We start from the raw sequence: 14,892 nt of genomic DNA, 5'->3' as shown, positions 1-14,892 counted from the left end.
TTGCTAATTCAGCAGGAGAGATAACTAATTAGTGAAATCAGATGACTGAGTTCATGGGTGGAATAAACATATGGCAGGACTTTTACTCGTTGGCCCCTGGATTACCCACCTCTGTTCAAATGTCCTCCACTCCTTTGATTTTTACCTCTCTTTTGGAGATTATTTACATCACATTGATCTGGTGCCCCTTTTCTCAATTTGGCCAACTGTCCCTTCAAATATTTGAGAACAGCATTTGTTGGTCCTGCAAACATGTTTATTGAATATACAGTGGGTTCACACTCCCCTCCAGTATATAAAAAGATAAACCAGGGTTCCACTCCACAACGCAATATCCAGACGTTGATATTGATCTACTGAACTGGTTTGTGTCACAAAAATACAAAACTTTGTAATAATTAATTCTGAATATTTCTGTTTCAGTATTCTTTGAGAAACAATGGCAGTCTGGACTGTCTTCCTGTCTCTCTGTCTTCTCATAGCTTTGAGTGCTTCAGGTAAGAGCATTATTCAACGTTTCACATCATTAGTTATTTTCAGAGGTGGGAAATCCAGGGCCCAATGAGTAGAAGTCCTGCCATATGTGTATTCCACCCATGAACTCAGTCAGCTGATTTCACTAATTAGTTCTCTCTCCTGTCTGAATTAGCAAATCCAGGTGATTGGAACAAAATACTGAGGAGGACTTTTACTTTCTGAACCTGGACTTTACACCTCTGCATAGCAATGCCACATGTCAGCCAAGAGCAAAGAAATAAACCAGAACTGGACCTTATCGTAGCCAAAATAATCTGTGTATATTAAATATGGAGTAATTTCAGCCACAGCCTCAGGTGAAATCAACTGAAGAGAAAAGAAGACATTAAATCTGTGAAGATCTCAGCAGAGGAGGATTAAACAACTCCACAATCAGCATTACCAGCTTCACTTATTACTAACCAGACTGACTTTATTTCTGTCAGACGTCTACAAAAGTTTTATTGAGAATTAACAGAGGTTTAACTCTGTGTTTCATGTGAAGTCACCATAACAGTGACTAGTGTTTCCATTAGTTGGGCTCTTAACTCAAGGTTCAAGATTATAAAAAACCTCAGTGAATCAGTCTGTTTCATGATGATTATAAATCCATCAACAGGTAATCATCATCACCTGATCTCGTTTCACTTTAGCTTTCTTTGCTGCTGCAAATGTGTTTAACAAACACACTGTCACAACAGCCAAAAAAGACAAAAGATATAATCAGAGTTAAGAACCCAACTAATGGAAACGATAATCACTGTTATGGTGACTTCAAATGAAACACATTAGAGTTAAACCTCTGTTAATTCTCAATAAAACTTTTGTAGAAGTCTGACAGAAATAAAGTCAGTCTGGTTAGTAATAAGTGAAGCTGGTAATGCTGTTTGTGGAGTTGTTTAATCCTCCTCTGCTGAGATCTTCACAGATTTAATGTCTTCTTTTCTCTTCAGTTGATTTCATCTGAGGCTGTGTCTGAAGTCAATTGTAGTTCTTGTGTTTCTGCTCGTCTCTTTTTCTGTTCTCTTCTTTCCTTCAGTGATTCTGCTTGTTAACTTATTAAAGGAGAACTCCGGTCAATTTTAACATTGAGCTCATTTTTTTGTAAATTTGGAGTGCTGTCAATACAGAGAACAACGACAAAAATCGGTGTTGCCTACACCGAGTTATTCTATTTTTAAAATTTGCACCCTGTTGACTTCAATAGGGCAAGTAGTACGCCTGCTTTTTAGCCTCTTAACATCCTTTAAGTGTCATTACAAGTGCACAGAAAATGTGAGTGATTCCTTCCGAGTGAACACGGGTGGATCTGACTGCAGAAGATGTTAGAGATATTAATAGAAACGAAGTTAATTCAGCCAGCGCTCATATCTTTGTTTACATCCTGTTTTCGGTGGAAGGCCATAGTAATCGATTGTCGAGTTCACGCGCATAGGTTTAGTTACCAATGATCACGCGCGTGAACTCGACAATCGATTACTATGGCGTTCCACCGAAAACAGGATGTAAACAAAGGTATGAGCGCTGGCTGAATTAACTTCATTTTTATTAATATCTCTAACATCTACTGCAGTCAGATCCACCCGTGTTCACTCGGAAGGAATCACTCACATTTTCTGTGCACTTGTAATGACACTTAAAGGATGTTAAGAGGCTAAAAAGCAGGCTTACTACTTGCCCTATTGAAGTCAACAGGGTGCAAATTTTAAAAATAGAATAACTCGGTGTAGGCAACACCGTTTTTTGTCGTTGTTCTCTGTATTGACAGCACTCCAAATGTACAAAAAAATGAGCTCAATGTTAAAATTGACCGGAGTTCTCCTTTAAGGCTGAGATGACTCCATATTTAATATACACAGATTTTGTGGCTCAGATAAGGTCCTCTTGGCTGACATCTAGTCAGAGGTGTAAAGTCCAGGTTCAGAAAGTAAAAGTCCTCCTCAGTATTTTGTTCCAATCTCCTGGATTTGCTAATTCAGACAGGAGAGAGAACTAATTAGTGAAATCAGATGACTGAGTTTATGGGTGGAATAAACATATGGCAGGACTTTTCCTCTTTGGCCCCTGGATTACCCACCTCTGCGGCTACTTTGCCATGTGTCTGGTGTGTGAGTGTCAATACATAATCAATCCTTCTTACAAAACATGATTCACTTATTCACTATAGTGGCAGGGGTTAGCTTTCACATGAGCAATAAATTATGAGATGGAGCAGCAAAAACCCGTTTTAAACAAACACCGAACAGAGGAGAAAAGAGAACGCGACAGAACTCGTAATAAAACAAGAATCAACATCAGCTTTAGGAGATGGAGAAGAACTTAGGGGTTTGAAATGTTGTAAAAGCGAAGTGGAGATGATGGTGTTTTTATTACTCAAAGGTGTTTTATTGAACAGATAGACTGTCTAACAGAGTTCACTGTAAAGCATCTATTGTGAAGCGTCGTCTTCATCTGCACTGTCATGCAAAGCCGAAGTACGACCACAACAATGTCGCATGCCTTTGTGTGTTTTAACCGGTAAAGGGACAAAAGCTACATACTGTACCTTAAAATTCTTAATTTAATTACATGAAAGGTCATTAATGGTAAAAAAGAAATATAAAATAATAACACAAAAATTCCCTTTAACAGTCCCTTTAACAGGCTGTTCGTCAGGATGGTCTGGCTATGGATGCAGATGCTTCAAGTTTTTCAATAACGCTCACACGTGGATTGATGCCGAGGTATGATACATTCATCTTCTAATTTGACATAACAATCATAAACAAATATTCTTGGTTAAATACAACTTAAGCTCTGTAAACATCTGTGACAACTGTCGATTATCCCAGGATAATCATTTCAAATTGTTCCTCAGTTTAAAAACAAAAATATGTTAACAATAAATAAATTACAATGGAGCTCTAGGAAAATACAGACACAACACATTTCATGTTATCATGTGTTAGGATCACTTAAAAACTAGATGAGTCCACACTCAGGGTGTTATAAGTAACACTGAAGCAGTGTTAAAGTTAATGAGATAATTAAGTGATTCATTGAGTGATGATTGAGCATTATTGAAGACACCTGATGTTAACAAGCAGAATCATTGAAGGAGAAAAACGTAATTGGTTTGTTACCATTTTTGTGATCAGTGTTTGCTTTAGTTGGGCTCTTGACCCTTAAGTTATTAACTTTACGTTTTGTTTGGCTGTTGTATCTGAGTTATAACTGTCAGATGAACAAAGAGAAAAGGTGATCTGATGGTGTTGGTTGTGTTTTAATATAATCATTATTTCATTATTATGGAGCCCAATTACTGAGTTAGATTTACTTTATAGCAGCACTGTCTTTGAACAGCATAATATATTTTACAAAGTAATCCAAATAATTTCTTAAAAGTTAACAAATAAAACATTTTTTTGTTTAAACTCAGACATCAAGAATCAGCCTGTGAATCTAAACAACGGTGACAATTAAAAAGCATATTGCAATGCATTCTGGGTGCCACCAATCAAAACTCATTCATGGCTCCCATCATGCATTGCTGCATGAATAAATAATGAGCTTATGTTCAGAGGTGATCTGTTTGTCACCATTGTTGAGATTCATACGCTAATTCTTGATTTCTGTGTGTGCCTACCTGAAATACTTTTTATTAAGTTTTTTTTTTTTTATTATTGATTTGATCATTTGGATTTCATTGAAAAGGCAAAAAATCTGTTAGAATCCATAAGGTAGACTTAACTCAGAAATTATGTTCTCAATGAGTTCAGTGATTCAGGCCAACAGATAATTATTAAATTACAACCTAAACCATCAACTTTTTCTCTTTGTTCATATGGCTGTTATAATTGAATTACAGCAGCCAAACAAAATCTAAAGTTGATGATTTAAGGGTCAAGAGCCCAACTAAAGCAAACACCGATCACCATAATGGTAACATACCAATTACGGTTTTCTCCTTCAATGATTCTGCTTGTTAACATCAGGTGTCTTCAATAATGCTCAATCATCACTCAATGAATCACTTAATTATCTCATTAACTTTAACACTGCTTCAGTGTTACTTATAACACCCTGAGTGTGGACTCATATAAACTCTGAGAGTGTTAATTCAACACTGGGGATTTTGCTGTGTACAGCATAAGTAGAACCTTTTCTACAAAAGCAGTCCGCCTCAAAAGGCAGAATTTAGAATTCACGGGTAAAATAATACATCTGAAAGCATATCACAGATTTTGGAAAATTAATTTAAAATAACAATTTTTTAAATTTATTTTTTATAAATAGTGGTGTTTGTTCATGTCTCCGCCTCTACAGAAAAACTGTTTGGGCCATGATGGGCACCTTGCTTCTGTGCACAGCCTTGAGGAGTACACTTTTATACAGAGCCTGGTTAGATCCGTAACTTACACCTCAACTCGTGCCTGGATCGGAGGGAGTGATGCTGTTCAGGTATGCAATTATTTTTTTGATCATGCTTTTTATGCTATTGGGCATTAACAGTTACATTTACATTAAAACATTTTTCAAAAGGCATGAAGCTAGATGTGTTTTTATAAAAACATTTTTTTGGTCCTCAGAATAGTTACACAGCAAAATCCCCAGTGTTAAATGAACACTCTCAGTGTTTATATGAGTCCACACTCAGGGTGTTATAAGTAACACTGAAGCAGTGTTAAAGTTAATGAGATAATTAAGTGATTAATTGAGTGATGATTGAGCATTATTGAAGACACCTGATGTTAACAAGCAGAATCACTGAAGGAGAAAACCGTAATTGGTATGTTACCATTATGGTGATCAGTATTTGCTTTAGTTGGGCTGTTGACCCTTAGATCAGTGGTTTTCAAACCCTGGGTCGCGACCCTCGGGTGGGTCGCGAGACTTAAAAAATGGGTCGCCAGGATGATTTAAGGAAAATATAATTAAATGAAAAAACTAAATTTGTTTTCATGAAATCATAGTCTATAGGCATATATAAAAGAAACATGCGCAATATGGCTATTTAAACAATTAATAGATTAATAAAACGAAAGAAAAAACTGACAGCATGCTGCTGAGTTTGGTTCATTTCTGTGAGGCGCGGCGCCTCACAAACCAGTTGACGGAAAGGAAACCGAGACGGCAGTTTGTTTGTTTTCTTTATTTTACAAAAGCACAATGTTGTGTTTTATTGCGAGTGTACACAAATAAATAAATACTTTGCAGTTTCGAATGATGTCCTGAACAAAATAACGGAGTATATTTATATGATTCTATCGTGCCGGTGGCGCCTCACACGCACACAACATATTCCAGCATTGCAATCTTGACATCGCAGCCGGTTCATTATCAAAATAAAATAGTCAACCTCACATAAAAATTACACTGCTCTGTTTAAATAGTCAATAGCCTACAATTCGTGCCATTCAGCGTAAGCACCGCTCCACTGTGATGTTTCCAAGCACATTTTTGCGCATGTGAAGAGGGTGATTTTCTGAAGAGGGATCGATATTGGAACGTGAGTGAAGTACAAAGAAGCCCACGAGCGTAATTTCCTATGGGGACAGGGGGGACATGTCCTCCCCACTTTTCAAAATCCAAAATCCCGTTTGCTATTTGTTTATATAGTGTGCACGGGATGTTCCCGGACGCGCGCGCATTGACATAGGCTCGGTCCTGCTCCTCCGTGGTATCGCGTTTGCGGCACAGGCGATGAAACGCCAGAAACAACAACAGGTGACTAGCTATCGTTATATGATCCCGCTCTTATTCATGCAAATGCTTTTTCATGCGCGACAAGACAAAAGAGAACGCGCTGTCAGTGAATGTCCTCCTGACACACACACACACACACACACGACCCACAGATAGACGCGCGCCAGTATCAAGTTCTCTTTCGCGCTAGAACGAACAACACACATGTATGCCAAAATGTCCGTTTTGTCGAGTATCCTCACAAGAACAGTCTTAAATGAGTTAAATAAAATCTTAAATGAAAGTAAAGAGTAGTGAGAGAATGGGATGCGTGAGATCGTCAGCTGTGGCTGGTCCTAAAGTGGCAGCAGCTAATTCTCGGAGAAAATTACTAACTGCTCTTGACTAAAGAATGCTTGTAGCTTTAATAAGGATTTATCTATATTTAGTTTATAATTTATGCAGTGCAGAATGTTTTGATAACCTTATTCAATTTCTGTATATTTCATACCTGTTAGACAGGAAAGGCACAGGTAGGCTAAATATGACATTTATAATGGGTTTATGTAGGCCTAAGGTTTGTTTGAAGTTCACTTAAATTAAAAGTTTTTATATTTTTTGAAGCCTAATCAATATTTAAAATTTGGGGGGATGATCATTTTAATTTTTTCTTAGAAGCCTATAATAAATAATAGTTTAGCATCCAAATAAATCGCGAATATGGAAAAAAAAATATTCGAATGAGAGAGTTACGTGAGCCCAACGCCGCTTACTTTCACTTTCGCTTTAAATTATTTCGCTTTGGCTTGTTTATAGATATATATATTTTTTCATTCTTGTTCTGTTCTGAATATCATTAAATTTAAAGGATTTGTTGTGGAATATTTTTTGTGATTTTTTTAAGCATACAGCAAACGATAGTAGGCTATTAATTGGTTAAAATTCTTGCAATGGTTAATGGTTAATCGGTTAATTAGCATCCCTGTAGCTTTAGCTAGATCAAAAGAGTGCAGAATCAACTTTGCGTTACGATCGCATCATGGATAAGCCACTGCACGTGCATCATCAAAAGCGGTTGTTAACAAAAGGCTTAAGAATAGGCCTATATAGGCCTATGGGTCGCGTCAATTAAAAAAGAAAAAAAAAGGGTCGCTCTTGAAAAAGTTTGAAAACCACTGCCTTAGATCATTAACTTTCGATTTTGTTCGGCTGCTGTAATTCAGTTATAACAGCCAGATGAATAAAGAGAAAAGGTGATTTGATGGTGTTGGTTGTGTTTTAACATAATCATTTAACTCCTATAGGGATCTCCCAGTCACGTGACCCCTAGCCGTGTGTCAGCCATTTTGACGGTATACATCCGTCAGCTACTCACATTGGCTATACTGTCTAAAAAAATGATACTTTGGATTAACTTAAAAAAATTGATGTAATTTGTTACAGCTAATTTTTTTATATTCTCTCAAATTGTATTTATGATTTAGTTAAAACCATAAATTTTGATTAATGTCAAACCAAAATTTTAAGTTTTACCTTTACCCAAAGTACACAGCAAAAACTCCAGTGTTAAATTAACACTCAAGAGTGATGAAGTTAATGAGATAACTAAGTGATTAATTGAGTGATGATTGAGCATTATTGAAGACACCTGATGTTAACAAGCAGAATCACTGACGGAGAAAATCACAAATTGTAAGTTACCATTAAGGTGATGGGTGTTTGCTTTAGTTGGGCTCTTCACCCTTATATGTTTACTTTAGATTTTGTTTGTCTGCTGTTATTGATTTAGCCTATAACAGTCAGATGAGCAAAAAAAAGTGTGATCTGATGGTGTTGGTTATGTTTTGACATAATCATTCTGTGATCTGAAAAACAAAACTTGTTAACTTGTTAATTTCAGCAGCTCTATGATTCTACAGCATATGATTTTCAGAATTTTTCATATAATCCAAAATATTTAATAAACATTGTTCTAATCAAAAGACTTTCGAATTAATTTATTTAAAAACACAGACATCAATAATCAGCCTGTGAATCTCAACAATGGTGACAATAATAAAGCATGTTGCAGTGGCTGCCACCAATCACAACTCATTAATGGCTCCCATCATGCATTGCGTTATGAATAAATTATGATCTGAATTGTCTATCTATGTAATTTACTTTTCCTAATTGAATATTCTGCTCGTCACCATTGTTGAGATGCATAGACTGAATCTTGATGTCTGTGTGTGCCTAAAAGAAAGATTTTTTTTTTCAAAACAACTTTTAAGAAATCCTTTGTATTATATCTAAAATTCTGGATATTTATGCAGAATCACAGTTATGCTGTAATCAACAACATAAACCTATGTCAGAAATAACGATCTTAATGAGCTCAGTGATCAAGTCCAAATGATGATTGTCATGATATAACCAACACCATCAGATCACTTTTTTTTGCTTTGTTCATCTGGCAGTTATAACTCAGATACAACCGCCAAACAAAATCTAAAGTAAACGTATAAGGGTGAAGAGCCCAACTAAAGCAAACACCCATCTCCATAACGGTAACTTACAATTTGTGATTTTCTCCTTCAGTGATTCTGCTTGTTAACATCAGGTGTCTTCAATAATGTTCAATCATCACTAAATTAATCACTTAATTATCTCATTAACTTCATCACTCTTGAGTGTTAATTTAACACTGGAGTTTTTGCTGTGTACTTTGAGTTAAGGTAAAACGTTGAGTTGGAAAAAAATAAAATTTAGGTTTGACATTAATCAAAATTTATGGTTTTAACTAAATCATAAATACAATTTGAGAAAAACTAAAAAAAATAGCTGTAACAAATTACATCAATTTTTTTAAGTTAATCCAAAGTATCATTTTAGAGGGTGTAACACTTACTTTGAGGCAAAGTGAAAACTGAAGGTATAAACTGAAAATCACAATTTTCCATTGGACCAATGCAAATATATATTTTGAATGAATTGCACTGATGTTTCACTTTTTTCAGTGTGTCTAATGGCAATAGATCTATTATTAGGGGTGGGTAATATATTAGGGAGTATATTATTATACTAATAATATAATTATTAGTATAATTGTTTTATAATTAGCCTAAATATTGCAATACTTTGCGCTACAGTATTGATATAATTGCGTGCGCAAAATATCTCGATACTGAACAGAATCGAGTTTTCCCCCACCACTATTATTAGCTTCAGCTAACTCTTCACGTCATGTCATCGCACTTATTAGCATCACAAAAATATATATCAAGTATACAAGAGGAAGATAGGAATCATAGATCCATATGAAGCACCGCAAGTTCTTTTTACAGGCATTTAATGTGTAGAAAAACTTCCTGACATTGAGTTCGGTGACATTTACAGCTGACGTTACCTTATTCACTTCCCATCACGCTACACCAGAGCTTCATTAAAAGCATACAAAAGCAGGCTATCGGTTGTCATGGACATGTTACAAAAACTGAATAGACGTAAAAAGTCAAGTAACCTTGTATAATTTCATCTCAACTTTATTGTATATTTTACATGCACTTTTATTATTTGTTTACATTTTTCTTCTTGTACCTTATATCACAAACAGTTGGAAGCCAAGCACCACATCAGCGTTTTGCCTGTATATTTCCGCCAACCACTTGTTTCTCCGTTTTGTTTCTTTCGGGATACGGTATAAAGATAGGCCTATTCCTTTTGTATGATCACGTATCTGATCGCATCCAACTGCACAGCATCGCTCGGGCATGATAGAATATTGCGACGAGCTGCAGGATCAATGTAGTTTATACCAGAGCCCGTCTCTGTTTATACTGTCTATGAGTATCACCGGCGGTTTAGCATTTTCTATTCCGTCAAAAATGGCTGCTCCAAATGGCGTGACGTCATGCGGGATGTCCCTATAGAGCCCAATTTCTGAGTTGGGTTTACTTTATTAAGTATAACTGTCCTTGAAAAGCATAATATTTGTACATTTTACAATGTAATCCAAAGAATTTCTTAAAAGTTGTTTGCATACAAATAGTTTTTTTTTTAAAACACAGACATCAAGAATCAGCCTGTGAATATCAACAATGGTGACAATTATATAGCATGTTGCAGTGCATTCTGGGTGTCACCAATCAAAACTCATTCATGGCTCCCATCATGCATTGCTGCATGAATAAATAATGAGCTTATGTTCAGAGGTGATCACCATTGTTGAGATTCATACGCAAATTATTGATGTCTGTGTGTGCCTACCTGAAATACGTTTGAAGATTTTTTATTTGTTTGTTTTTTTAATTGATTTGATAATTTGGATTTCATTGAAAAGGCTAAAAATGGCATCCTCTACAACAGGGATGTCCAATTCTGTTCCTGGAGGGCCACTGTCCTGCAGAGTTTAGCTCCAACCCCAATTAAACACACCTGAACCAGATAATCAAGGTCTTACTAGGTATTCTAGATTCTAGCAACTTCCAGGTAGGTGTGTTGAGGCAGGCTAGAGCTAACCTCTGCAGGAGAGTGGCCCTCCAGGACTGAGTCTACAAGGACAGTGTTGCTATAATCCATAAGGTAAACTTAACCCTCTGGGATTTGAGGTGTTTTTGGGGTCCTTGAGATGTTCTGACATGCCCTGACATTTGTGCTTTTTTCAGTTGCTTATAAACATATTAATGGAAAAGGTGTAATTACACTCTATTTAGCACAAACAGGGCTACCATAATATGTGAGCAACATGTATGTACATGTTTGTATTTTTGAGAGAATAATGTTTATGCATGGTTATTGAAAAAACTAAAAATGAAAGTTTCTGAAATAAGGCCACAAAACACATACTAAACATGTGTCCACAAGACTTCTGAATAATGCATTTTGTCACCTAGAGTTTTTTCTTCAAAATGATCTGAAAATCATCCTGCCTAATCATTCACATAAAACAATACATTGATTTAAATTTTGTTAGACACTTTTTGTTTGGAAAGGCAATATGCGCAGGGACGTTAACGATCCAACACCATCATGAATATTAAGTGATTCACACGTGAGGAGATAATGCCCCTGCATAATGGTGCTGCATACATAATGAGCCTTTCATTCAGTGTCACTGAGCCACAAGAAAGAATGCAACGACAATATATATATATATATATATATATATATATATATATATATATATATATATATATATATATATATATATATATATGGGCGTTTCTTCAACTACGGGCACTTTTAGGCTTGTGAAGTTGAATAAAAAAAACTTGTTCAAAAGTCACGTAACACAGTCTCATAAGTTTAAATAATTTGTCTAGTTTTAAGGTCTGTAAGAGGACAAACTTAGATTACAAGAGAAATTGTTAATATTTTACATTTTTTCCGACCTGCAATGAACAAATGTCATTTCCACCACATCTCTATATACAGCTGTTATTTAAAAACAGAATAACTTATGCCACTCAAGAATTGTCTAAGATCATTTTTGTAACTAGTTTTATCAGTTTTTCCACAATGTACAAAAATTATACATTTGTCAATGAGATAAATTAACTGCCCTAAGGACCAAATGGTGAACTGTACACCTGTCACACTCTGAAATTTAATTTTGGTTAGGGCAATTTTGGTTAGGGCAAGAGCTTATTAGAAAATAAATAACTTGAATTTTTATATTAAGTAGAGCATGATCTCGTAAATTGTGGATACATTTTTAATGTGTGATGAGAACTTTTTAAATGTTTTTAAAAAATGTGTGTGGTGATGGAAATGACAGGGTGGTGGTGGAAATGACAATGAATTAACGTGAATGTAGAGAAACAGTAATATTTAGAGAAATATTTATTTGAAAAATATATTTTGAAAACTCTTAAACTCATCACACTCAGTAAACTCAATTCACAACGTCAATCTACTCTTGCAATCCATATCAATTGTACTTTGTAATCATAAATGTCATTTCCACCACATGCTGTCATTTCCACCACAGAGGGCAGTGTGGTGGAAATGACATTTCTGTAGTTTTTTGTGAAAAAAGGGAAGATAGCTTCACTGATAGCTTTGAATTAATACTCAGCATTTCATGCATGCAAAATACTCCTATTTAACTTACTTTTTTTTACTTTTTAAAAACACCCTTGAAGGTACAGCATGTTTCCACCACATGCTGTCATTTCCACCACAGAGGGCAGTGTGGTGGAAATTACATTTCTGTAGTTTTTTGTGAAAAAAGGGAAGATAGCTTCACTGATCAGCTTTGAATTAATACTCAGCATTTCATGCATGCAAAATACTCTTATTTAACTTAAAAAAATTTACTTTTTAAAAACACCCTTGAAGGTACAGCATGTTTCCACCACATGCTGTCATTTCCAACACAGAGGGCAGTGTGCTGGAAATGACTGTGGTGGAAATGACATTTCTGTAGTTTTTTGTGAAAAAATGGAAGATAGCTGCACTGATTAGCTTTGAATTAATACTTAGCATTTCATGTATGTAAAATACTCTTATTTAACTTAAAATTTTTAACTTTTTAAAAACACCCTTGAAGGTACAGCATGTTTGGAAATGACGTAGAATAAATATATTAACTGATCAAGCAATATTTACCTTGATTTTTCTTATTTGTTCTTGATGAAAATTTAAAATTGCCTCCATGTCCAACATGTGCTCTGATGTCTCTGAACATTTCCATAGAAACCACCTAAACAATCTTTCACACAAACTTTTTAAAGGGACATTACAGTGTTGTGGTGGAAATGACACCAATACTGTGCGACAGCTATATTTTGTATAAAAAGTAATATTGATGGTGGTCTCACATTAAATACTATAATGTATTTTAATTATTTTACTAGTGCTTAATTTAAGTATATTAATAGTTACCAGATAAGTCATACTTTTAAACTGTATTTTCATTGTTGAAGTTAAAAAGTCTGGGTGTGCGACAAGGAGAAAACAGTGATTTTGACACCTATAAGGAGGTTGAAAAGTATGAAGAAATCATAATAGAAAGGTAGTAAAAAGTTTTTAAGGAGGTTTTATTGTTAGTTTGAAAAAGAAAGAGGATTTTGTCCAAAATTGTATGTATTTTTAAAAATATGACCAAAGTACATAAAAGTGCCCATAGTCTAAGAATCACCCATATATATATATATATATATATATATATATATATATATATATATATATATATATATATACACTCACCTAAAGGATTATTAGGAACACCATACTAATACTGTGTTTGACCCCCTTTCGCCTTCAGAACTGCCTTAACCCTTTAGGCGCCAGAGTTTTTTTACTAAACCGTTCGATTTTGACATCTTAATTTCAAAAGCCTATATCTTAAAAGTGATAAAAGATAGAGACTTTCTGTAAATTAGAGAAATATTAAGGATGACCCAAAGTTTATGTAGAGATTACATTTTCCCATCTAATTTGCATATTATGACGTCATATGGTGGCGGCCATCTTGGATTATAGAATTTTCATGAAAAGTCACATGTTTAAATGATAAAATGCAGCACTTATTTCCCCCCAAAATGTCCCTCACCTTCTGTATGCTATATTGCACAATACTGAATGCTCAGGTAAATAGTACGTAGTAAACAAACTGTGTAAATCATTACTAATAAATGGTAGAAACAAACCGAATGCATGTTGCCTTTGGCTTGCTCAGTTGGGGATATTTGGGGATATTTAATTTAATTAATCAATCAACGATACTATTGATCAGCATTACCAAACGTGGACGTTCCACTAGAAACAAACATTGATGTATTGTTTTAATTTATTACTGTGAAGCTGCTTTGATACAACCTATGTTGTGAAAAGCGCTATATAAATCAACTTGACTTGACTTGACATGTAACGGTTGGCCTTTTGCTGTAGAGATTTTCCATTTGCTACAATATAGTAGGCACTCTCATTCCATGTATGGGGCACATATATATTATTCATATGACACACAAAGCCGGCATTCCCATTAGCTTGCGATAGACTATGCATAATAGCCCCTCTGCCCCGTGTCACACCGCCCTGTGTCACACACGAGCAGTGCGGGTGCGGCCAGATCTGCCTTGCGCGCGCGCCGAGTGTGCACAGCTAGGACTACTGTCATTGTCATTGCGACTCCCCACCCTGCCTCCACGTTACCCCCTAACTGTCCTATGAATACTTCGACCTTGTCTAACATACCCAGTAGCATTAGACAAAGTCTCCACCACAATACTGTCGCCGCGATCGCGGTGAGGCACATGGTCAGTAGACAAAGCTGGCTATAGCGCGGTAAAAATCGGTACAAATCTCCCGCCTCGTTCCCCACAATACTAACACGCCTGGTAACTTCGCGATGAACACTCCGACCCCGGGAAACATTGTTCCCACCACTGACATTGGGCAAAAGTTTCACCGTTTTGCTTGGTGTAGGTCTACTTTCACTTTCAAAATCACCGTTATCATGAGAGTCCGCGAATAGAAGACCCAACACTTCATTGCGGGAAAGCTTTATTGATGCCATTAGATAATAATAATAATAATAATAATAATAATAATAATAATCTAATGCAAATACTCGCTGACGTTGACAATATTGCTCTGATAAAATGGCACACTCGCACACTAGCTCCGCTTTTGTTCGCACTGATTCAATGCGCTCTAGCACGAAGATTTTGTATAGAAGCATGACTTTTTTTTTAGTCTGGGATGAAGCATGACATGTCTGCAATC

General features: G+C 35.6%; 1 protein-coding gene across 1 annotated transcript in view; it reads left to right on the top strand.

The window, feature by feature from the left end:
• Window positions 1–323: 323 nt before the first annotated feature.
• Window positions 324–14,892, top strand: part of LOC307163903 (galactose-specific lectin nattectin-like) — a 35,613-nt gene continuing 21,044 nt past the window's right edge. The window contains exons 1-3 of the mRNA XM_079880229.1: window positions 324–497; window positions 3,148–3,239; window positions 4,822–4,956. Coding sequence (XP_079736355.1) covers window positions 440–497; window positions 3,148–3,239; window positions 4,822–4,956 — 285 coding nt within the window. The 5' untranslated portion in view covers window positions 324–439. The remainder of the gene's footprint in view (window positions 498–3,147; window positions 3,240–4,821; window positions 4,957–14,892) is intronic.

Source organism: Squalius cephalus (assembly GCF_949319135.1).
Source record: "Squalius cephalus genome assembly, chromosome: 1".
Classification (NCBI taxonomy): Eukaryota; Metazoa; Chordata; class Actinopteri; order Cypriniformes; family Leuciscidae; genus Squalius; species Squalius cephalus.
Note: the sequence above shows the minus strand (reverse complement) of the source record. Positions and strands in the feature narration are given on the sequence as shown.